Source organism: Setaria viridis, chromosome 7, assembly GCF_005286985.2.
Source record: "Setaria viridis chromosome 7, Setaria_viridis_v4.0, whole genome shotgun sequence".
Classification (NCBI taxonomy): Eukaryota; Viridiplantae; Streptophyta; class Magnoliopsida; order Poales; family Poaceae; genus Setaria; species Setaria viridis.
The window spans coordinates 25,043,782-25,066,474 of NC_048269.2; the positions used below are offsets into that span (position 1 = coordinate 25,043,782).

At 50.2% G+C, this 22,693-nt stretch overlaps 2 protein-coding genes across 3 annotated transcripts; one reads left to right on the forward strand and one right to left on the reverse strand.

Moving 5' to 3' along the window:
• Positions 1–1,372: 1,372 nt before the first annotated feature.
• LOC117865261 (beta-fructofuranosidase 1) lies at positions 1,373–6,488 on the forward strand. The gene is made up of 7 exons (XM_034749419.2): positions 1,373–2,079; positions 2,235–2,243; positions 2,468–3,348; positions 4,875–5,036; positions 5,139–5,374; positions 5,471–5,558; positions 6,094–6,488. The coding sequence occupies exons 1-7, from the start codon at positions 1,641–1,643 to the stop codon at positions 6,295–6,297; spliced, it is 2,019 nt and encodes a 672-aa protein (XP_034605310.1). The 5' UTR covers positions 1,373–1,640; the 3' UTR covers positions 6,298–6,488.
• A 4,972-nt stretch (positions 6,489–11,460) lies between these two features.
• Positions 11,461–14,083, reverse strand: LOC117862845 (protein YABBY 5). Of its 2 annotated transcripts, XM_034746372.2 has the most exons (7): positions 13,564–14,043; positions 13,284–13,463; positions 12,997–13,195; positions 12,367–12,415; positions 12,175–12,250; positions 11,985–12,059; positions 11,461–11,846 (listed from the first exon to the last, which is right to left on the reverse strand). In XM_034746372.2, exons 1-7 carry the CDS (start codon positions 13,690–13,692, stop codon positions 11,760–11,762), a joined length of 795 nt encoding a protein of 264 aa, XP_034602263.1. In that variant the 5' UTR covers positions 13,693–14,043; the 3' UTR covers positions 11,461–11,759. The 2 variants fall into 2 exon arrangements, with proteins under 2 accessions (XP_034602263.1, XP_034602264.1); XM_034746373.2 differs by lacking the exon at positions 11,985–12,059 and having other exon boundaries at positions 13,564–14,083.
• Between the last annotated feature and the right edge of the window lie 8,610 nt (positions 14,084–22,693).

Consider the following 22,693-nt stretch of genomic DNA (forward strand, 5'->3'; position numbering starts at 1 on the left):
CATGTTTTTTAGTATCATTCAGCAAATGCTGAGAAAATGGATCTTAGTTGAAAGATGAGGAACTGTGCCGTCCAGCAAATAGACATAATCTACCAGCAAAGATCGCCTTTTTGCCACTGAGCAAAAGCCTCACAGTCAAAAGTTTCATTTAGCAAAAGCCTCATAGTTTCTGTAACTAAGCTTGTTTATCGTCTTATTAACAATTGTTCAAAGGGTGGCGTGCATAATTTTCATCGTTGTGGCCTGTCCGCTTAAAAATTTTAATTTAGCTGTTGAAAAATCTGTCATACGCAGTTCAAATTCGTGGGTTGAAAGGTCAGCACAAAAACTTGAAAAAACGCTTTGTCGAGTTGAAATTCAAGATTTTTTCAGATTTTTGCAATATAGATAAAAATTTTCCTTTGGATTGGAAAAATCATTTAATTTAAAAAGTTTAAACCCCGTTGTCAAAAGTTTACGTGAGTTGTGAGGAATTTTAATAAACTGATGCACTTGAACTGGTGTGGTCAAACAACTCCAATAATAATTATATAGTTATGCCATACGTAGTTGAATCTAAGCAAATTCAAATGAACAATTACACGGAGTAGTGTTTCGTTAAATGGTTATTATTGTACTAGGATCGTTATTCGGGCATCTTGGGCCTTGATTGCATCTAAGTGTTGTTCCTCCATCCTACTTTACCCTAGCGATCATCACGTGCTACTTCATTACTCATAATGGCAACCACCCGGTGGGATGGGAAGTATAATCTGGAGTAATGACATCCTGATAGTGCCACCTATTTTTCCTATGGCTCCACATGCACCACTAGGCTTGGGAAGCCTCATTGGATGGGCCTTCAAACGTAACTGCCAATGACATTAGGCTTATCATGTTTTTGTGGATTGCCGTTTTCTTACCACATAAGCTTATTAATTTTGCGCCAGCATTAGCCACCGAATGTTTTGCGTTTAAAGGAATGTCTCGGCTCTGGAAAATCTCTATGCATAATTTTGCGGTACTACCTTCATCCTGAAAACACAAGAGATTCCATGTATACACTTGGATAAATAGTACTAGTATCTAAGTTTATAATAGAATCTCATATATTTGAGGACAGAGGTAGTAATCAACATAAATAATACAGCTCCCTCAAGTCTCTATTCATGTAGACTTTGGGCACTAAGTTTTGAATTCGCTAGCTTAAGGATATCAATATTCTACGCTGTTCTGTCGATTCTATGACCCACAAGAATCGGGCCATGGTCTCGCTGACTCGGCCTCCTATCCACTCGGCTGGCCAATGACGACAGAGAGGGGCGCGGTTTCTTTTTTCTTGCCCGATTCGTCCGGTACGGTAGCCGCGCTTGGCTTCCAGACGATTGGCAAAGAGTGTCTCCGCCAGACTACATCGTCTCTGTCCTTCCAAATAAGCCTGGCTGGCTATAAATACTGCTAGCTTTGCTCCAACGCTCCACCTCTCTCTCGCGTTCGCACCTCTCGTTCAGAGTTCAGACTTCCCTTGCGTATGAACAGCTCCATGACAGCCACAACATAAAGCTCCTTTTGCCATCGATTGCATGCCTCGGTCTCCTCTACCATTAAGCAATTGAACCCTAGATATCCAGGAAGCCGGCCTGGTGCTTCCGGAGGCAGCCATGATCCCGCCCGTTGCTGATCCGGCGATGCTGGAGGGCGCCGCTCGCTCGCCGCTGCTCCCGGCGACCGACCCTCGGCGTGCTGCGGCCCCAGCCGGCGGCGCCGGGCAGAGGCGCCCGTCGTCTTCGACCGTTCTCCCCGCCGTCGTCTCCGCCGTGCTCCTGCTCGTCCTCGCGGTGGTCACGATCCTCGCGTCGCAGCACGTCGACAACGGGCAGCGGGTCGTCATGCCGCCAGCTGGCGGCGACGTCGCCGCCGCCGCGGGCCGCGTCGTGGAGGTGGCCGCCACCCGCGGCGTGGCGGAGGGCGTGTCCGAGAAGTCGACGGCCCCGCTCCTCGGCGGCGCCGGCGCGCTCCGGGACTACTCCTGGACCAACGCGATGCTGGCGTGGCAGCGCACGGCGTTCCATTTCCAGCCCCCCAAGAACTGGATGAACGGTTAGGCCCGTCGCCATCTCTGATTCACGCGATCGTTTCCTTTTTCTCGATCTGGCGCTAACTCCGTTTCGCGTTCCTGTCACGGACGCCTCGTGCACATGGCGCTGCCCCGATCTGTCATCTGCTCATCTTCCTCGACCGGCCGGCCTCTCCAGATCCGAACGGTAAGTTGTTGGCCCTGATCGGCCATATATCGATCTCACATGTGAACTCGAGCATGCTTTTCTTCGTGGTTCGTAGCATTCCACGGGTCGCATTGATGCGCGCGTACTAATCGTATCGTATGGCATTATTGGCGATCCCCATCAGCTAGCGAAAGCTTTCGCGCTCGTATTGATGTCGTGAACCGTGACACGTTTCGGCACGTGCCGGCTACCCCCTCGTGCAGGTCCGCTGTACCACAAGGGCTGGTACCACCTCTTCTACCAATGGAACCCGCACTCCGCGGTCTGGGGCAACATCACCTGGGGCCACGCCGTGTCGCGCGACCTCGTCCACTGGCTGCACCTGCCGCTGGCCATGGTGCCCGACCACTGGTACGACGCCAACGGCGTCTGGTCCGGGTCGGCGACGAGGCTTCCCGACGGCCGGATCGTCATGCTCTACACGGGGTCCACGGCGGAGTCGGTGCAGGTGCAGAACCTGGCGGAGCCGGCCGACCCCTCGGACCCGCTGCTCCGGGAGTGGGTCAAGTCGGATGCCAACCCCGTGCTGGTGCCGCCGCCGGGCATCGGGCTCAAGGACTTCCGCGACCCGACGACGGCGTGGCGGGTGCCCAACGACACGGCGTGGCGCGTCGCCATCGGGTCCAAGGACCGGAGCCACGCGGGGCTGGCGCTGGTGTACCGGACGGAGGACTTCGTGCGCTACGACCCGGATCCGGCGCTGATGCACGTCGTGCCCGGCACTGGCATGTGGGAGTGCGTGGACTTCTACCCGGTGGCCACCGGCAGCGGCGGCGCCGGTGAGAACAGCGGGCTGGAGACCTCGGCGCCGCCGGGCCCCGGGGTGAAGCACGTGGTGAAGGCCAGCCTCGACGACGACAAGCACGACTACTACGCCATCGGCACCTACGACGCGGCGGCGGACACCTGGACCCCCGACGACACGGTGAACGACGTCGGGATCGGACTCCGGTACGACTACGGCAAGTTCTACGCTTCCAAGACCTTCTACGACCCCGTGCTCCGGCGGCGTGTGCTGTGGGGGTGGGTCGGCGAGACCGACAGCGAGCGCGCGGACATCCTCAAGGGCTGGGCGTCCCTCCAGGTACGTAGTAATATTGATCTGATAACTCTCTCTCTCTCTCTGTTTTTTTTTAAGTGGGGGGGGGGGGGGGGGGGGCGCGGCTATTATAATCAGCTGGTAAATTGATGATTTGGGCTGCCTTATGATGGGTGATGGTGTCACGTAACGTACTTCAGGCTGGTTTTGCGATAGGGAAGGACGGGTTACGTATAATGACAGCACTACTAATTAATTCTGACAACGGGTTTGTTTCCTTACTTACTGGAAACTCTATACATTACAAAACTTTAGACTTTCGAAAAGGTGAATCACGTAATTTTGAATTTTGCTGTAATAGGTACGTCTTTAGAGTTTTCTTCCTGTATCTGGATCATCGAAACCATAAATAAAAGGGAGGGTATGATCCGATAATCTTTTGCGTGGGCCCTGGCACGGCCATTTTATCCGAAACGAGTTCCACGATCCGATTTGTTTAATCCCTCCAACAACAAACAGTCCAACCCATCTCGCTCGCAAGCAATCAACCCGCCCGGCCAAAATCAGGGCCCAACGGCGATTTCCTGTCGCCCAATGGACACGCGAGAAACAACACGGGCGCGACCGCGCGATGGCGTAAGCGAATCGGGGAAATATTTTTCTGGTGCGTGCGACCGTGACCTGCTTCCTGATTGGCCGAGAGAGGCAAGCAGGCATGGTCGGATACTCGGATTAGCTTGCTGCCACGTCTCGTCCAGCGTAGCAGGCTAGCAGGAGGGCTGGAGTCAAAGCCCCCCGTGAGGATACAATCATATTTGAAAAAAAAATTAGATCAACTTAGGGGAGCTAGGTGAGTTTTCATAAAAAAAAAAACAGCCATATTGAAGAGTGGAGTAGAAGAGTTATTTGTCTCTGTCTGGCGTGCCTTGCATGCACGCGTACTTCAATTTTGTGCTTTGTTATTAGTTGACGCAAAAGGCGAGTTGAGAATTGAGTTCTGGAGGGCTACTCTTCAAACTGAACTTTTCAAAGGGTTGCTTCTTCCGATTAGGTGGGCATGTGCATAATGATATATCACTGATAATGGACGTGAAGCTGTCGCCGTTACCATTATTTTTTTCAACATAAATCGTCATTGCCGATATGCTGTTGAAGGCGTGGAGGGCATATTAGCTTCTGCACGCTAAGCTTAAATTATTTGGGTGCTGCCTCCAGAACTGGGTTCAAGTCGTTCTAGAGTCACTGTCTTTGCCCGGCTGCAACATGAATATAATTGATCCGAAATAATTGAACAAATTGGTCCGGAAAAATGCGCCCTAATGTCTATCTGTGAAAAATGGAATTGATAAACTTAACTGATATTTTTTTGTTTTCTTTTAACCATCACCTCTCAGATCGGGGTAGGTCAGTGGCCACGTTTGCAGTTCACCAACTCATTGCCCGGGCTGTACTTTTCTTGGAGCCACGATCTGTCTAGATTATGCACGATGCGCACGAAAAGCATGAATCGGCTTCTTGCTATAATTACCACGCACGTCCCATTTTAAATTTTCCACGTCATGCACGAGCAGTCAATCCCGAGGACGGTGCTCCTGGACACGAAGACCGGCAGCAACCTGCTCCAGTGGCCCGTGGTGGAGGTGGAGAACCTCCGGATGGGCGGCAAGAGCTTCGGCGGCGTCGCGCTGGGCCGCGGCTCCGTCGTGCCCCTCGACGTCGGCAAGGCGACACAGGTAATATCACACCCGAGCTGCAAACATCAGCAGCAGCGAGTTCACGTTCTCGATCGTTTCCTCTAGCTCGCTAGCTGATCGTGTACGTGCATTATCGATCAGTTGGACATCGAGGCCGAGTTCGAGGTGGACGCGGCGGCCGTGGAGGCCGTGACGGAGGCCGAGGTCGGGTTCAACTGCAGCACCAGCGCCGGCGCGGCGGGGCGGGGCATGCTCGGGCCCTTTGGCCTGCTCGTGCTTGCGGACGAGGACCGGTCGGAGCAGACCGCCGTCTACTTCTACCTTGTCAAGGGCACGGACGGCAGCCTCAAGACTTTCTTCTGCCAGGACGAGCTCAGGTACTTACGACGCGCACTTGTGAACTACAGACTCCATGCCATTGAAGCCTCACTAGCTACATTTTTTTGTTAATTCTTGTTTGTTTAATATCCAAGGGGCTCGAAGGCGAACGATCTGGTTAAGAGAGTCTACGGAAGCGTGGTACCTGTGCTCAACGGGGAGAATCTGTCAGTAAGAATACTGGTAAGTCTTTGCCGTGTTAAGCCAATAACCCAGTGAGCATTTTTACTATTATACTAGTGTTCGAAAATGACTAGTATAAAAATATCCGATGGTCAAGATTAATTGTATATTATTGGAAACTTCACCTTCACCTATAGTATGTTAGCATATAAGAACACAAATGACATCACTATGATATTTTTTGACACTAGTATAAAGTTTACAAGATCATTCTATTTGGAATCTCACTTTTACAACGTACTTCCTCAATTTCAAATTATAAGTCATTTTGGCTTTTCTAGATTCATAGATATTACATGCACATAGCATAGTAAAAACTATGTACATAAAAAGGCTAAAACAACCTACAATTTGAAACGGATGGAGTAATAATTATTAAATTACCCAAAGGTTAAATCTTCTCTATACTATAGCACTGAGCAGTAGTATTATGTAGTGTAAAAGAACTCCCGTGTTCATATGCCAGTATATATTAGTATTATGGATTGGCCATTATTATGAACACTCGTTCATCACATTGCGTATCGCTTTACAGGTTGATCACTCCATCGTGGAGAGCTTTGCGCAAGGCGGACGGACGTGCATCACGTCGCGCGTGTACCCTACAAGAGCCATCTACGACTCCGCCCGCGTCTTCCTCTTCAACAACGCTACCAACGTTCACGTCACCGCGAAGTCCGTCAAGATCTGGCAGCTCAACTCCGCCTACATCCGGCCGTATTCAGCGAGTTCTCTATGAGTAGAGCGACAGGCAGATGTGCCTGTGTATGAACTCATTTGTAGAGCAGTATTGCTTAATTATTTGGTTTTCTTTCTAGCTCTTCCTCTGGAACTAGCGCACAAGCAACGAATTGAGAAGATGGAAGAGACAAGTGTAATTTTTGGGACAACAATAATTAATCTATTGCATGAATAATGCGCTTCAAGAAACTTGTGTAACGTTTTCTCTCTCTTCATTTTACTAGTGCATCAACTAATATCTCACAGACCATCTCCTCATGAGTCTCATCAGGTTAAAAAAATAAAGTGACAAAAACTGTATGGCCCTAGTTTAATGGGGTGTTTGGCAACACCCCACCTCACAAAAACCAGCTCCACACTTTCCCAGCTCCACTCCACCAACTCCAGAAAAATATGGAACTGCTATACGTGTTTGGCAAATTGTAGTGCTCCAGCTCCAGAAATATAAGGATTTGGTGGGAATGTTCTATTTTGCCCATGGTGGATGGCTGTTTGTGTTTTAAGCATTTTGGAGAGTTTTTATTTTATTTTTTGTCACATGCTACAGTACTATCACTACAGTACTTCGGGGGAAAAAATAAAAACTAGCTCAACAGTGAGCATGACATGATATAAAATGAGACATTTGCTCCAAGGCTTTCATCCGTGATAAGATACAAAATTTAACAAACGCATCTGCAGCACCACGCAGCAGCACGAGTACTTTACAGCATTTTCAGTCTTTGGGCTCTGGTCATGCAAGCATCTCATCCCCATAAACTCTGCATAAAACTACATAAAAGGAATAAAATTGGCCAATAGATGGCTGAAGGTTTGTTGGACATCAACTAAATAGTTCCCAGACACTATAAAAAAGAAGTAAACATAGACATCTGGAGCATTGCTATGACCCAAAGATAATTGTTACAGAAATCCACTCAGTTATGGTGAATACCATGTATAACGACAGATTGACAAATGACAGTATCACTAACAAGGCCAAAAAAATTGATCTGTTGCTCTCCAATTTCATGTTTGTCTAGAACAGAATTCAGCTTCACAGCACCATTATTCAACAGGAACTCTTTCGAATTAAACAACAGCCACATCATTCTACAAGTAGGTGAAGGTTGCATCAGTTTTTGCTCTGATCCTAGAATTGCAGAGAATCCGAATCGGTGGACGGACTCACAGATCAGCTCTTGACGAGCCTCCAGCGGTTGAGGGCCCTGGCGACGGGCGGCGTGAGCGTGATGGTGATGGGGACCCTCACGGGGAGCAGCGCCTTGTTGCAGAGGAACGCGAGCGTGAGCACGCCGCCGCTCGACGCCACGAGACCCAAGGCCATCAAGGCCGCCATGGCCCAGCGCGAGTTGTCTCTGAGCGGCATGGGCGGAGGACAAAATCGAGCCGGTTGGAGGTGATAAGGAAGGAATCACCGGATTGGGTGGAGGAGGGTCGCCATCGCCATCCATTTTCGCCGGGGACTCGGCCGGCGGCGGCCAAGGCGACCAGCGCCGCCGCTAGGGTTCGCGGGAGGCAGGCGGCGACGAGATGAGGGGGTCGACGGGATTCCTCGATGTTTTTTTTTCTTTTGTCGATCCGACCTAAGTTTGTGCTTTGAGTGGCCACGGTGGGTAAATAACCACCAATTTTGAGTGGCCACGGTGGGTAAATAACCACCAATTTCACAAGGAAGTCTCATAAAAAATATGGATATGACTTCTAGCTCCATCTTTTTTTGGAGCTGGAGTTGTTAGAGCTAGACGTGTTTGGCTGCTAGTTTTCTAGAGTTGGTGAAGTAGAGCTAATTTTTCTGGAGTGTGGCAAACATCCCTAATAATTTTCTCCAAAAGGTGATCCTGGTTGGTAACTTTTCATCGGGCTGGATAGTCCAACTTGAAAAGGCCCAATATGCAAATACTAACTCGGCCCATAAAAGCAACCATTTGCGTTGAATAACATTCCGGATTGGAATAATTTCTCTTGCGTTTTTCTCAGGGTTGGAATAGCACTACAAAAGAGTACAGTGTTAGCATCATTTATATATTTTTCTAAATGTCCAACAGTATTTGTTGTATAATTTACCATCTTTTCCTACAATTTTGGTAATTACCAACAATGTAAACCCCCCACAAACTCATTGCCCACAGTTTTTGCAGCTATTGAACCAAATGCGCTATCACTGTTGGGCACTTTATAATAGAAGACTGTTAGGAAAAAGGCAAGTCTTGTAGTCGTAGCTCCCTGCCTCTCCCAGTCTCCCTCTCACTAAAACTGTAAAATGTATAGAACCGTAAAATATCCGTGTCAAAAGAAACCGCAAAAAATTCCATCTCTAGAAGAACTGGTAACTGTCTCTAAAAACTGTGAACAGTTCAGAGTTGACACGATATGCGAGCTAGCCAGCACTGACATGGAACGCCGACCAATCTAAACTGTCATATCGATTCTATGACCTGATCAGATGCTCCGCAAAGCCATTTTCTCTTTAACATATTACTGGCTACCTTCCCATATCATTCCCATTATACATTTATACCCGTCGCGTGCACAGTAGCATCCTTTTTTAAAAAAACAAAACACGGTAGCATCCTTGGATAAGAGCGAGAGGAAATGTCAGTACTACACCGCTACGTACTACAGTACTCCACTTATTTTCTTGACACGGCTCGTCATAGGCCATCATCGCGCGGCGGAAAGCGCCAAGGCACCTGCTGGGGTCGATCGAAACAGTGGCCGGCCCGGCGGCGGACGCGCGTTGGTGTCGTCCACACTCCACACGGCCGGGGGCGATCGTATCGACGTGACAGTTCCGATGCTGCCGCGCGCGAACTGTGCTGGCAACACGGCAACCGGGAACACAGCAATCATTGACCCATGAGAGGGAAAACCAAACCGCGATCATATCAAACCGATGAAGCGCCGATCACTCAATCGGTTCCATCCCATGCATGTAACCGGAATCGGAGTACCCCCGATTCTAAAATAAATGCACTTCTAGAGTTTGGGTGAAAATGTTGGTGAGATATATACCCGCTATAAAGATGTAGTTATTGTATTTTGGGAGGAGAGAAAATAGTAGAATTGGATGATCCCATTGCTAAATATGTGCATTTGTTTTGAGATAAATTTTGAACCTGAAATTCTAAAATTATGGGATCGGAGGGAAGGAGTGGAGTACTCCTGGGACGGGGCCGGCCGGGCCGGCGGGTGGCGAGTGGACAGATGAGAGCAACAGCACGCGACAGAGGGGGAAAGAGTGCAGGCCCGGGGGGAAGAGGCTAGGGTTAGGTCGCAACAGTGCAGCTAAGGCAAGCTTAGCTCTGGACATACGCAGATGGTCGCACCGTTATATCCCTGTAGCTGTAGCCTGTAGATGCTGGTGCGCAAAGGGTTCCATCACATCGGCTCGCTAGCCTCCTTCCTGGCTCCCTCCATAATTGCGCTTGCGCCAGAGGCAGCGCACCGCGTGCAGCGCAGCAGCCGCTAGCTGTGCCCGGGCTAACAGCAGCGGGAGCGAAACCGCCCCGGGCCTAGCAGTGGCCTGGCCTCTGGCCTGGTTGTGCTCGTCTCCCCAAACTGTTACCTCACGCGGACGGCCGGCCGGCCGGCCGGCGCCCTTGACTGACTCCTCCGGCCTGCCGCCTGCGCCGCGCACAGGCTTTGGCAGTGGCAGCCGCGCGCAGCCTGCCAGTGCTCTGCGCCTGCTGCCTGCCCCCCTGCCTGCTGCCTCAGTTCTGATCGTCAGCTAGCGCCGGATCTAGGCGGCACGCTGTAGAGAGGCTGGCCGCCTCCTCTCCGGCCGCGCGCCTGCCGTGCACGCGCAACGAGACGCTTTGCTTGCTTTGCTTTGCTCCTACGCCGCGCGCCCGCGCCCGCACTGCACCCGCGTGGCGCCGTTGTATGTTTGTGTGGAGCACTGTCTTCTTGTCGTCGTGGGGGGGTATAGGCACGTACTTTTCCGGGGAAAGGGACTCGTCACGGCGGTTCGCCAAGAAGATGGATATGGCTTTGGGGACGCTGGATATGCGTTCTAAATTAGCGGCTTGTTGTGTTTGCTTATCACACCAGGCTCGTTCGTGGGTGCGGCACCTTCATAGTATATGTGGGCGTTTAATTTAACATGGTAAAAATTTAGAGATGAGAAGAGATTATGAATTTTTTCTATGTCCGGGTGCACCCAGCACATTCGTGCCACATTTTTTACATGATTTGCTATGAGCCGCTACTATGTTCGTCACATGTTTTCTAGCAATCTTCAAGAGTAGAATGAAAGTTGGACACCAACCAAATATATGTCCGGCTTTGAAGTCGAGCTCGATCTAGCTACGTGTACCTTTGTAAGTAGGCAGGCAATAAAGATATAGACGGTTTTTTGCCATGATTGACCGTTGCCCTTGTTCTCTATTACACAACCACTGTTTTTGTTGATATTTTATTGCTGCAAAAGCACATAATGACCGATATATATGGGTGAAAAATATATAGGCCACATGTTGGTTCCTCCCAAGCTGATCCCAAACGTAGATGAGCTTGAGCAAGCTGCAAAATTATGTCTAATGATGCAAAAAGAAGTAGCCACAAGGGTTGGCAACGAACTGGTGGATGTATTTTACATTGGTAAAAGTCCATTTTGCTCCTCTCACCAATCCATTCTGTCCACTTAACTTCCTTAACAAAATTTAGACTTACTTTCTATTACACACTAAAGCATGATCGTGTATTGTGCAAGTTCGTCCGTATTGTTTCTTAGCGCCACCCTCGACTTATTATGTCACCTTTTGCCCTGTAGGTATGGCCCTCGAGGTACTGTGCCCTCACCATATCTATAGAAAGTCACTTTGCTATGCATAAATAAATACTACATGTTGTATATACTGCCGAAATTGTGAACTAAGGTCTAGAAACACAATTTTTAGCAACTTCGTCTTTAGTAGTCTATTTATGAGGACCAATTAATAAATTGTGATATTATTAAAAAATCCTGAAAATACTTATTTATGACTTTTCCATGTTTTTATTTTAGTATTCCAGAAAGATATTTACAGCCATTATTATACTGCCTTTTGAAGCTTTCCTACTTGTATTTTTTGCAGAATAAAATTGTATATGTTTCTGTGACCGAAGGATTGGAGGTGAACACTAGGAAAAGCTAAAGTCAAAGAGGCTCAGCCAAAGATCCAGCTAGAATTATGTCCATATTATATAAGAGGCAGCATACGCACATGTCAACCTCTCCAGGAGTCCAGGTTACAGAAAAACTGAAAAAACGGAACGGAAGCAGAACTAGAAGAAGAAGAGTACGCATAGATACCGACATGCGGTTACTGAGAGATACGTTTCGAGATCCTCCGGAGGAAACATTAAAGCTAACTAGCTAGCAACAAGATACGAGGGAACGAGGCAGAAACACTAAGCTGTGCCCTATTGCTAGATGCACAAAGGCAGAACTCTGTCGATCATCCCGGTCCGTGAAGATCAGAAGGGAGCAATGCCCATGCTAGATGCTGCGGCGGCGGCGGCGGCGTAGAGGCCATCCTTGAAAAGCATGCATTCACCTCCCTCCTACAAAGCACAGGAAGAGAAATTAAAAAAAAAAGTGTTGCTCATCAGGCAGCATAAGTGCGTTGGCTTAGAGTTCAGATTACTCTACACAGTAGCAGTGTATGATTAGGGTTTGGTAGGTCTTCGTTAAGATCTTACGTGATTTTGCATAGAGGCCTTCTTGAGGCCCTGATCCGGCATGAGACCGAAATGGATGTGTGGGAAATGGGCCCACTGATGCATAGACAGGAAGAATCGAACAGTCAATACCAAGTCTACATACACTGCAAATTAAATCTGGACTATGAGAAGATCGGTTGCGCTTGAGAAAAAGAGAGGAGTGAGTTACATTCTTGGCAGCCGCGCTGAAAGCCTCCCTGTGAGTGATGTCCGGGTTGCTGGCCTTGATGCGCTGGATCTCATCTCTATGCATTACAAGGCCAACATACAACGCATGAGTGGCAAGCTCATCAAATATATATGCATGATGCTAAAGGGGGAAACTTAACTTGTTCCTGAAATTAACGATTAATAAACTCACTTGATGAATCGGTTGTATGCCGAAGGAACTCTTTGCCGCTTCTCTGCAGCTGCAGAAAACGCGCACACGAGTCAACAGTAGAACAGATGATGAACAAACCTATTTTGCAAAGACTGAGAAAACTACATCAAATAGTGTCAGATAACATGTGGGCAGACTGGCCAACGTTCTGTACGTCTGTTGTTATCGATCCCTAAAGATCACTGTTGGATCTCCTGTGTTTAGCACTTGCATATTTCAACACTTTATTTCTGGTCTATTTTTTTTCGCACTGTGCATATTATAATTTTGAACTCTGGGATTGGGAAGAGCCTACCGTGAACGTACTGTGAAAAGAATCACACATACAGAAGGCACTATTTGGCTGACGTGCAAACTATTCATCTCTCTCTTGACCTCTCAAATATAATCCTCTATGAAGAAAAATAGTGGGCTAAAAAAAGACTGCTCAAAGTCTCGAGAGACAAGAGGAATCAAGCTACATGCTTGCAGGCGTGCTCACAAGAACTGTCAACTATGTGCAGCCCTCAGCCTGTGGAGCTCTCCTCTCTCGACTAACTCGATCGTTTCTCTATTGCTAGTGCACTAAAACGATGAAGAGGAAAATGGGAGAACCGACGAGGCACTCACTTCTGTTCCCGGACGCCGCGCTTTTGGGCAGCTGCGGCTCCTGCGGTGCAGGCTTCAGCGGCGGCGGCGCCATGGACATGGCCGACGCGTTGTTGCGGCCGCCGCAGCTGTTGTTGATGCTGGTGATGGTGCTCACGCAAGCGCTCGCCGGTTCAGCACTCGTCAGGCTCGGCGCTTGTTGGAACGGCATCATCTCATCCTGCAGGAAGATTGTTATTGGTTTGTTTGTAGACGGGTGCAGATCCAAAACATCTGCGAAGTTACAGTATATATGTAGTAGTACATACAAGTAGGCCGTGCGGGGAGGTCGGAGAGAGGAGAGCCTGCTGCTGGCCGCCGAAGGGGAGCTGGTTGTTGGCCGCCGCCGTCGGCAGCAGGAGGCCGCGGAGGTTGACGGAGAGCAGGTTGGCGCAGTGGCCGCACCGCACGGTGACCGTCTTGAAGAGGCTGCTGCACGGCACGCCCACCTGCATGCAGCAGCAGTACGGGCTAGGGGTTAGTTTTCTCGTCGCGGCGGAAACGGTCGGAAAACCATGCCTGAATCCGGCATGTGCGTGTACGTCGTACCGCGAGGATGGTGTCGCAGCACTTGCAGTGCACGTAGCAGAGCTGCTCCTGCTCCGCCGCCGTCTGCAACTGCGGCGGCGCGAGGTGCTGGTCCATGGCGAACGCCGCCTCCGGCACCGACGACATCATCGCGCCAAGCTTTGCCGTGCTTGCACAGAACAGTCGTAGCCCCCCCTCCGGCCGGCGGGTGTGCCTGCCGCGCGAGCTCTCCGGTGCTTGGGCGGGCGCGCGCTGGAGAGCGAGGCAAGTGTTCTGCAGCTGCGGGGCAGCACAGCGAGGAGAAGGAGGCCCTGCCTTGGCGAGAGTGGATGGATGGATGAGCACGGGAGAGCGGGGATGGGAGGAGGGAGGGTTATATAGGGGCGTGCCGGGCGGCTCGGTCCCCCCCTGGGGCTGGATGTGGGTGCGGTATCTCGATGTGACGAGCTGATCAACGATCGGCGCTGGATTTGACGGGTGGTACGTGAGAGCGGCTCGTCACCTGGCGGATTTGATTGACGGACCTGCCCGATTCGAGAAAGCCTCGGATCTGTTGTTGTTGCCTGTTGCTTGCTGCCCCCGGTTTGATTGATGAATGATGCCCGAGCCGAGAGAGGCAGGCAGAGGGAGACAACGGGCGCGAGGCTGGTTTGCTTCGGATGGGTGCGTGAATGGGCGCAGGCCAAGGGCAAAATGGGAAAGGCGTCGAGCCCAGAGCAGGGCCGGGCAGCAAAGCCGAGGGGGCGTCCTCTCTCTCGGACTCTCTCTCTCTGTGGCTGGTCTGGTCTCTCTGCAAGGCTGTGGGAACAGTAGCGGCAGCAGTAGCCGCTAGCGACTGTTTGTCTGAAAAGCGGGCAGGGCCGGAATGAGTGGTGGGGATCGGTGGTGGACGGCAGAGTCAGTGGGCCACCGGGCCGGCCCGCCCCGCGCCCGCGCCCAACTAGTGATCGGCCTGCATGACGTGGTCGTCCCGTCTGGTATCTCTGGTCTGGTCCTGTCCGCCGGTGTGGTCGCAAACTTTCGACACGTTCGGTGCGCCGGGGGTTACAGTGTGCCACAGTACCGTCTTCGGTCACCGATTAACTGCCCACATCGCTGCGTGTTGCGTTGCGTAAAATCTTTTCTGGGTTCTGGCTATGCACGCTGTCGCCAATCGCCATCGAGCACTACCCATGGACAATCTAGCTCGGACATGTTAGTTCCAATCCAGGTGTTCATGATGCTAGGTGTGCACTGTTTCGTGCGCCTTCACAAAGAAGCGGCCCTATCAGAGAACGGACACTGTAGAAAATTGAGTATCAGTTTCGGTTGGAGAGACGCATAGGTCTTGAAAATCCAACCAGAACTAATTATTTGAAACTAAAGTTCCCCATCTTTAGTTCGGGATCTTTCATCCGGGACTAAACACAAACCTTTAGTCCCAGTTGGTAGTACCAACGGGACTAAAGGGTTTTTGCTAAAAAATATTCTAAATTCCTGGGAGACTCCCCCACGTGCGCATCGCAAGTCACGCGATTTTTCACGCGAAATATGCACGTGCACGGTTAGTCCAGATTGGAGAGACGCATAGGTCTCAAAATCCAAACGGGACTAATTATTCGGGACTAAAGATCCCCATCTTTAGTCCCGGTTGGTAATACCAACGAGAATAAACGGTTTTTCGCGCTAAAAATATTCTAAATTCCTAGGAGGCTCCCCCACGCGCACATCGCAAGTCACGCGATTTTTCACGCGAAATATGCGTGTGCGCGGTTAGTCCCGGCTGGAGAGACGCTTAGGTCTCGAAAATCCAATCGGGACTAATTATTCGGGGCAAACATTTAATCCCGGTTGGTAATACCAACGAGACTAAAGGGTTTTTGCGCTAAAAAAATATTCTAAATTCCCGGGAGGCTCCACCACGTGATTTTTCATGCGAAATATGCGCGTGCACGGTGGGTGTGATTCTAACCCGCAACCTCTTACCTTGCGCATAGCTTCGTTACCATCTTACCTACACGGCACATCCAGAGAAGGGGATGCTATCCTTTTGAATTTACCCGTGGAGGACTCTTTAGTCCCAGTTGGTGTTACCAACCGAGACTAAAGCTCAGAGATGCTTTAATCTATGTTGGTGTCACCAATCGGGACTGAAGGAGTCTACACGGACCACAAAATTAGTCCTAGGTTTAGAAACGATCGATATTTTTATTGAGGATGGAAGGTTGTTTTCTACCGGCGAGTTGCCACCGTTGACGCCACGCGAGGTCCCTTCCGATTTCGGTCCCGCGCTAGGTAAGCCAGTACCTCAAAACTTTGTTGCTATCTACTCGCCGTCTGCCAAGGCTGAGACTGAGAGAGGCGTCAGCCGGCCAGCCGGCCGGGCAGGCGACTGCAGCATGCCAAAGCAGGATCATCGGCAGCCGGCAGGGCTAGACGGCGGGCGGTCTGCGCCAGAATTGATTCCCCCAACGCGCGCGAGCAATACAGAAATGCAATCCGCCCGTGCCCTTGCATGCCTGGACCTGGACGTGCAGCGAGCGAGCTGCGTGCACGTACGCCTACCCGTAGCCTGCGTCGATGACAAGGCGCGCCGCGGCGTGCCCTGTGGCCGCGATCAGCTATACAGGCCTTCGGGTTACGCTTAAAAAAAAAACAAAGAATACAGGCCTGTCGGGTTGGGGGGCTGGGGCGAGACGGAATGGTCCCCGTAACTAGTTAGGAGCCGTGCCGCAATTGGTGCCCGGGGAAAACGACTTAAATGGAGACAAAAGCAGGTTAGGCGCGGCAGAGGGGTAGCTAGGGCGATCAGTCGCCGGCCGGGACCGGTCCGGCCAGGCCGAGGCCGGCCAGTACACTTTCGTCGCTTGCTGGATGCTGGATGCTGGGGGGCGCCGGGCGCGGCAGCGAAATGCGCAGCGCGTTGCATGGCCCCCTCGCTCGCTCTAGGCCAGCTTATTAACTGCTTAAGCTCCGGTGTCGGGTCCCATGCTGGCCGTGCCGGAATATATATCGGTCTCATCTGCTTGTGGGAACTGTGGACAGCCCAGCCCGGCCGGCTGGTGCCTGCATGCATTCCACAAAGATACCCTCAGGCGGAGCTCGCGTCACGTTTTCCTTTCCGCATTCAGTCTGCTCGACACGTTTTTTGGGGAGAATCCTGCAATCTGCCGGAGACGCTAGCTGCATGCTGCATGGCTGCAAGCTACTAGGTAGCTACTACAGTAGATCCAGTGTCCACAGGATGCATGCATGCTTGATGCAGACAGGGTAGTAGCTAGTTTACTGCCGGAGCCTCCTGGGAGTGTGCGTTTATTTTGGGACGGGGAGAGTAGGCAGGAATTCCCTGTCGTGTAAAAGCGTGTACATTCTGCATACCATGCTACGAGTTCTTTTTTCACGCTTCGCAAGAAACCGTACGAGTACGTAGCCGCATCCATCGAGGCCTACCGACCTCCATGGACGGGCTACAAAGGCTACCTGCTGCGTGTTTGACAGTTTACGCAGTTTATCGCAGCAGGCTAACCGCAACTTTGCCTTGTCTAGGTTCTACGCTACCTGCACTCACCAAAGTCAACTTAGGTTATTCTTCATGTGCTTTTTTCCTTCTTGCATTTCCATACATTTAATTGCTTTGTGGGATTAAATAATAGAATGGCGTGGTGTAGCAACAATATTGAAATACATTATGTGCATGTTTCGAGCTAGTCAAATACTCGAGTTGTTTGAAATTATAAGTTTTTTTATTTTATTTCATTAGGACAAGCATTTGACTAATAATTATTGTACTAGTATTCCAAAAGTTGATGACATTAGATTCGTATTAAAAATACATTTTGTGTGAAATAGTGATAGATTAGCTTTTTGTCAAAGTCTTATTCTAACAAAACAAAATACACCTTGTAAAAAAAATTGAAGGGAGTAAGCCTAATGCATAGTTCTCAAATCCTAGAGGCAAGGATTGTGAACGAGTTGCAGACGCTAAGGCTATCCGCACCGCCGAACCTCTATCTTCGTCTCCATAGCCCACATGGCCCACATGACAGGAGGCTCCGGCTCCATCTCCAAATAAAAAATACTGCACCGCGCCACCCTCTATCTCCACCTGCAAACCAACCACCACCCCGCTGCCTCCTCCTGCCGGTGGCCAGCGGCCTATCCGCACCGCCGAACCTCTATCTTCATCTCCATAGCCCATATGGCCCACATGACAGGAGGTTCTGGCTCCATCTCCAAATAAAAAATACTGCACCGCGCCATCCTCTATCTCCACCTGCAAACCAACCACCACCCCGCTGCCTCCTCCTGCCGGTGGCCGGCAGCCTTCTCCCTCCCCACCGCTGCCTCCTCCCGCCAGCGGCCGACGGCCTCCTCCTTCCCCGCCACTGCCTCCTCTCGCCAGTGGCCTCCTCCCTCCCCGCCGCTGCCTCTTCCTGTCGGCAGACGGTGACCTCCTCTCTCCCCGCACCTCAACCTCGACGATGACGACGGGCGCCACCTCCGGCCTCGACCCCACCCCCTCTCCTCCCCGCCGCCTCCCTCTCTCTCCAAATCCGATGCGGTGAGGGCACGAGGAGCCCGTCGGCGCTGTGGTGGCCCTCGGCGGCCACCCGCGGCCTCCTCCTCCCCAACGACGGCCTCCTCCGCCGCGGCTCCTCCTCCTCCCGGCCGCCATCTCCTGCTCCTCTCCTGCCCCGATCACCAACTCCTCCTCGATGGCCGTGCGCTGGTGAGCACGTGGCGGATGGCGAGCTCGTCGGCTTCGGAGCCCGCGGCCTCCTCCCGCCGGTGGCCGCGGCTTCCTCCCCGGCGCCACCCACGGCCTCCTCCTTCCCTCCCTCCCTGCTTTCTCCAGGATGGTGCGAGAGAGCGATACCATTCGCCTCGTCCGCCTATGGATTTGCCGGTGCCCTGTAGCAATCGGTAGGATAGGAGGTGGGATAGCATACCGCGGTGCGGGAGAGGGACCGGCAAATTTGCAGTTGAGGTGGGGATAGCGCACCGCGGTGCGGATAACCTAAGCTAGGTGTAACTGTAAATAAATAGTGGCCTTTACAGGAGGTTGCAGGCTTGCAGCAAACAGAGTCTAACAGAAGGCCTGAAGAGTACTCTGCTTCATTGAGAGTTGCAACGTGCATAGCTAGTAGCTTATTAGCTAGCTGGCATATGCTATAGTTGTATTCTTTTCTTGGACAAATTTCAAATCTTAGAATTGCTTTTTTTCCATAGATGGAGGGAGTACTTTGGCAGAAGCAAAGGTCAAACCGTTGTGGCAGGAACAGCAAAACGAACGCACAGGTGTCAGGAAAAAAATAGAAGAGGAAAGAAAAAGCTCCTCCTCGTTCGATGTGAAGGCGCTATATGTACATGACGCGATCAGCCGATCACAAAGATAGGAGAGAAATAAATCCATGTTGACTCACTAAGCCGATACAAGCTCGAAGCCTAGCGTAATCTTGGCCCAACGCGTATCGAGGCCCAAATAAATCATATGACGCTCCTTTTACTCCACCCGTCGTCGTCGTCGTGGTGTCCTCGCTCCTCACGCCGTCACGCGGACTCCCCACTCGCCGCCGGAGGCGGACCTGATGATTGATGAACCATGCCGAGATACAACATGGCGACTAGCCGACTACATCAGGCCGCTTCCCAGTCCCACACGCCGCGGCTTTGGCGTTGCTTCGAGACTGCTGGCGCCGGGCGGCGCGAGATGAGCAGCGCGTCATGTCACGCATAGGCAGCTAGGCTGAGGGCGCCTGCCGTCCGGCGCGCGCGGGCCTCATAAATCAGATCTCTCTGCGTCGGCGCATTTGTCGATCGTCCTCCGATGAGTCATATATGGCATTGTCGTTCTCATGCCTAGAAAGTGATTTACTCATATGTCATTCTCCTACACGACACTGACAAATGGTTTTGTGCAACCAAAGTTTGGCGCAATCGTGCGAGTTTTAACTTCATCCTTCCATGTCAAAATACTTGGCATTTCAGTATTTTCTAATTGAGAGATGCTATTTGTCAATTATCTTAAAATGAGCAACTTTGCAATCGGCTATATGTTCCTATTCAACGGTGGACATGTCATCTTCTACCTCGCCCCTTCTTTTGTGTTACTCGTGTCAAGCAACACAATCACTCACCCCCACCCCACCCGTCTCTACCACAATAATCTGCAGCCGCACTAACTAATCCAGCCATTTTCACTCCTTTGCCGCATCATTCACCGTTGGCCTATCTTCTAAATGTCTCCCTCTTAAGCTTAGCATGCCTAGAGATCAAGTTGATATGTGCCTTGATCTATTTATGATGAGTGATTGATTGGATGATTTGAGACTTTACCGGTTGAGTCCATATTCCATATGTGCTTGATTATGCTAACGACTAACCGGAAGTGTGTGTGTTTTGTTGTGGTGTTTGTGTAAAACATATCTTGTGTGTTGTGTCTCTTGGCTTGTGATGTGCAGGTGATGGATGCAACATGGCGGTCGACGGCATGAGGTGAAGGTCAAGCGAAAGGTTCATACCGATGTACTAGGGCTGTGAAGGGTGGACACGAGTAGGCTTAGATCGAGGGAATCGAGGAGTCCGGGCGGAGTCATGGGCGATCCACATGGTGCACGGAAGAGCAAGAGTATACGGACGGGATGGAGACGGCGTCGATCGAGTCAAGCGGGACGGAGGAAAATCAAGTAGGCGGCCTGGGAACGGGAGCAAAAGACCTGGAGGCGTCGAAGGTTTGGCGGAGGCTGGACACACGTCGACATCGGTGAGTCACGCCTTGCGAGGTGTGCAAGAGGGTTTGACTGGTTTGACCTCAAAACCGCGAGTGAGTCACGCCTGCGGGGTGTGCAAGAGGGTTTGACCGGTTTGGCCTCAAAACCGGGGGTGAGTCATGCCTGGCGGGGTGTGCGAGAGAGTTTGACCGGTTTGGCCTCAAAACCGGGGACGAGTCCGGTGCGGCCGGACGGCGTCGAGTCGGAGGACGCATGGCACTATCGTGAAGCTTGCGTCGAGGCGAAGCGAAGTCGTGAAGGCGCCAGGTCCGTTCGATGTACCGACAAAAAGTTGGACAATTTTACCCCTATGGGGTATTTGGGTTGTAGCTTCATGTAAGAGTATTTTGGACATTTGTCAAACGCATATATATGTCTGTGTCTATATATATACACACACACGAGGAGTGGGACTTCTCATTTGTTTGTGAAAGCCTTTAGGTGAGAGAGAGGGAGAGAGATGCATGGGAGGATTTTTTTTATTTGATTTTTTTTACCATCTTAGCTTTGATTATGCTTAAGAGTGGTTTGTAACTAAACATGGTGAAGTAATACAAGTCTCAATCTCATGCACAGTTGCTCCACTTCTTCGTCCCGAGTGTTTTATCTTTTCCGGGTGATTTTTTGGTGTTTTTTCGTTCTTGCGACTTGCTGCGATTTATGTCAGATTTCTTGATGGGTTTTGGTGGGTGTCATAAATTGATCTAATCCTCTTGTGAGCACCTTCGATTTCGGGTTTTCCCCCAACTTGTTCTTTCCCTAGGGTTTTCCGAAAATTGCAAAATCGATTGTGAATTCTTGATCTTTTAGAGATCTTGTTCTTGGATCACTCATGATGTGAGGAGATCGCGGTCCAAAATCCTGTGTGAATCGGTCCTGATTTGATTGGTTTTTGGTGAATTTGGTGTAAAGCTCGAGCTCCAGTTCTGCTCTGTTTGCTGTGTCGTGCACCAGAGGGTCACCCGTTAGCACATCGAGGTGTGACCATATGCATCTGGTCCGACTGTTGGCTGAGCGTCGAGTGCATCGCCTGGCCGTTGTTCGATTTCTGTGATCCCAGGCGGCCTGCAGCTTGACTTGTTCAGTGGTGACCACAGCTTGTGTTCGCAGCAGCAAGCTTTCAGTTTTCTGCAGCAGCTTCTTGCGCGACTCGATTGTGTGTTCTTCAGTGCAGGCTGCGGCTTTGGGTCTCCCATTTTCTTGTACAGTAGCAGCCTCAGCTGTGCATTTTCTTCTCTGTCTGTGCCGTTCGTCTTTGGAGCCAAGCTACTTATTTTTAGCACCTATCACATCGAATATTTAGATACTAATTAGGAATATTAAACGTAGAGCATTTACAAAACATATTACACAGATGGAGGCTAAACGGCGAGATGAATCTATTAAGCCTAATTAGTTCATGATTTGACCATGTGCTACTACAGTAAATATTTGCTAATGATGAATTAATTAGGCTTAATAGATTCATCTCGCCGTTTAGCCTCTATTTGTGCAATTAGTTTTATAATTAACTCATATTTAATCCTCCTAATTAACCTCTGATTATTCGATGTGACACGGACTAATTTTCGAGGAACAAAACACCTCCTCTGCAGCTGCAGCTTGGCCTTCAGGCAGTCGACAGCCTGTGCAGGTAAACAGAGAAGGAACTAGTTGCCATCTGAATTCCAGCGGCAAGTGCAGGTACTGCATCTTTTGGTTTTGCAGGTCACGCAGGTAAGCAGCTCAAGCAGCAGGTAGTACCTTGAAAGGTTGCTTTCATGCTACAGAGTCCAAGCCCTAAACTAATTAGGGGTGTTTGGATACCCCTACTAAACTTTAGCACCTGTCACATCGGATATTTGATACTAATTATAAGTATTAAACATAGTCTAATTACAAAACTAATTGCACAGATGGAGTCTAATTCGCAAGATGAATCTATTAAGCCTAATTAGTCCATAATTTGACAATATGGTGCTACCGTAACCATTTGCTAATGATGGATTAATTAGCCTTAATAGATTCATGTCGCGAATTAGACTCCATATGTGCAATTAGTTTTATAATTAGCTCATGTTTAGTCTTTCTAATTAGCATCCGACCATTTCATGCGACCTGAAGTTTAGCACTTGCCCCCCTAGATAATGCTCTTTTGTTTTGCCGATCAGAATTTCTCAAAAGCAATGTCATTGTCATGCTACAGTAAGTAATCATTGCAAGGCAATTTAGGCTCTACCTTTTCGTTGAACAATTCATGCTGTGTGAGCTTGTTTAGTGTGAAATGGTGATCCTGTGACAGTTTTTGTTTTGTTCAGTCGGCCAGCTAGCTTGTGTGCTTGAGCATCTTTCTGGTTTGAGTTCTAGAGCTTGCAAGTATTAATCGTTGCCTGTTTAATTACTCAGCTGCACTTTTCCTGTCA

What these genes read in the sequence shown, in the direction of transcription:
- LOC117865261 (XM_034749419.2), top strand. Translation starts at nt 1,641, where the DNA reads ATGATCCCGCCCGTTGCTGATCCGGCGATGCTGGAGGGCGCCGCTCGC. An exon ending in AGGGCTGGGCGTCCCTCCAG is followed by an intron (nt 3,349 to 4,874) that starts GTACGTAGTAAT and finishes ATGCACGAGCAG; the next exon opens with TCAATCCCGAGGACGGTGCT. An exon ending in ATCTGTCAGTAAGAATACTG is followed by an intron (nt 5,559 to 6,093) that starts GTAAGTCTTTGC and finishes ATCGCTTTACAG; the next exon opens with GTTGATCACTCCATCGTGGA.
- LOC117862845 (XM_034746372.2), bottom strand. Translation starts at nt 13,692, where the DNA reads ATGATGTCGTCGGTGCCGGAGGCGGCGTTCGCCATGGACCAGCACCTC. An exon ending in GCTGCGACACCATCCTCGCG is followed by an intron (nt 13,464 to 13,563) that starts GTACGACGTACA and finishes TGCTGCATGCAG; the next exon opens with GTGGGCGTGCCGTGCAGCAG. An exon ending in CCTCCCCGCACGGCCTACTT is followed by an intron (nt 13,196 to 13,283) that starts GTATGTACTACT and finishes ATCTTCCTGCAG; the next exon opens with GATGAGATGATGCCGTTCCA.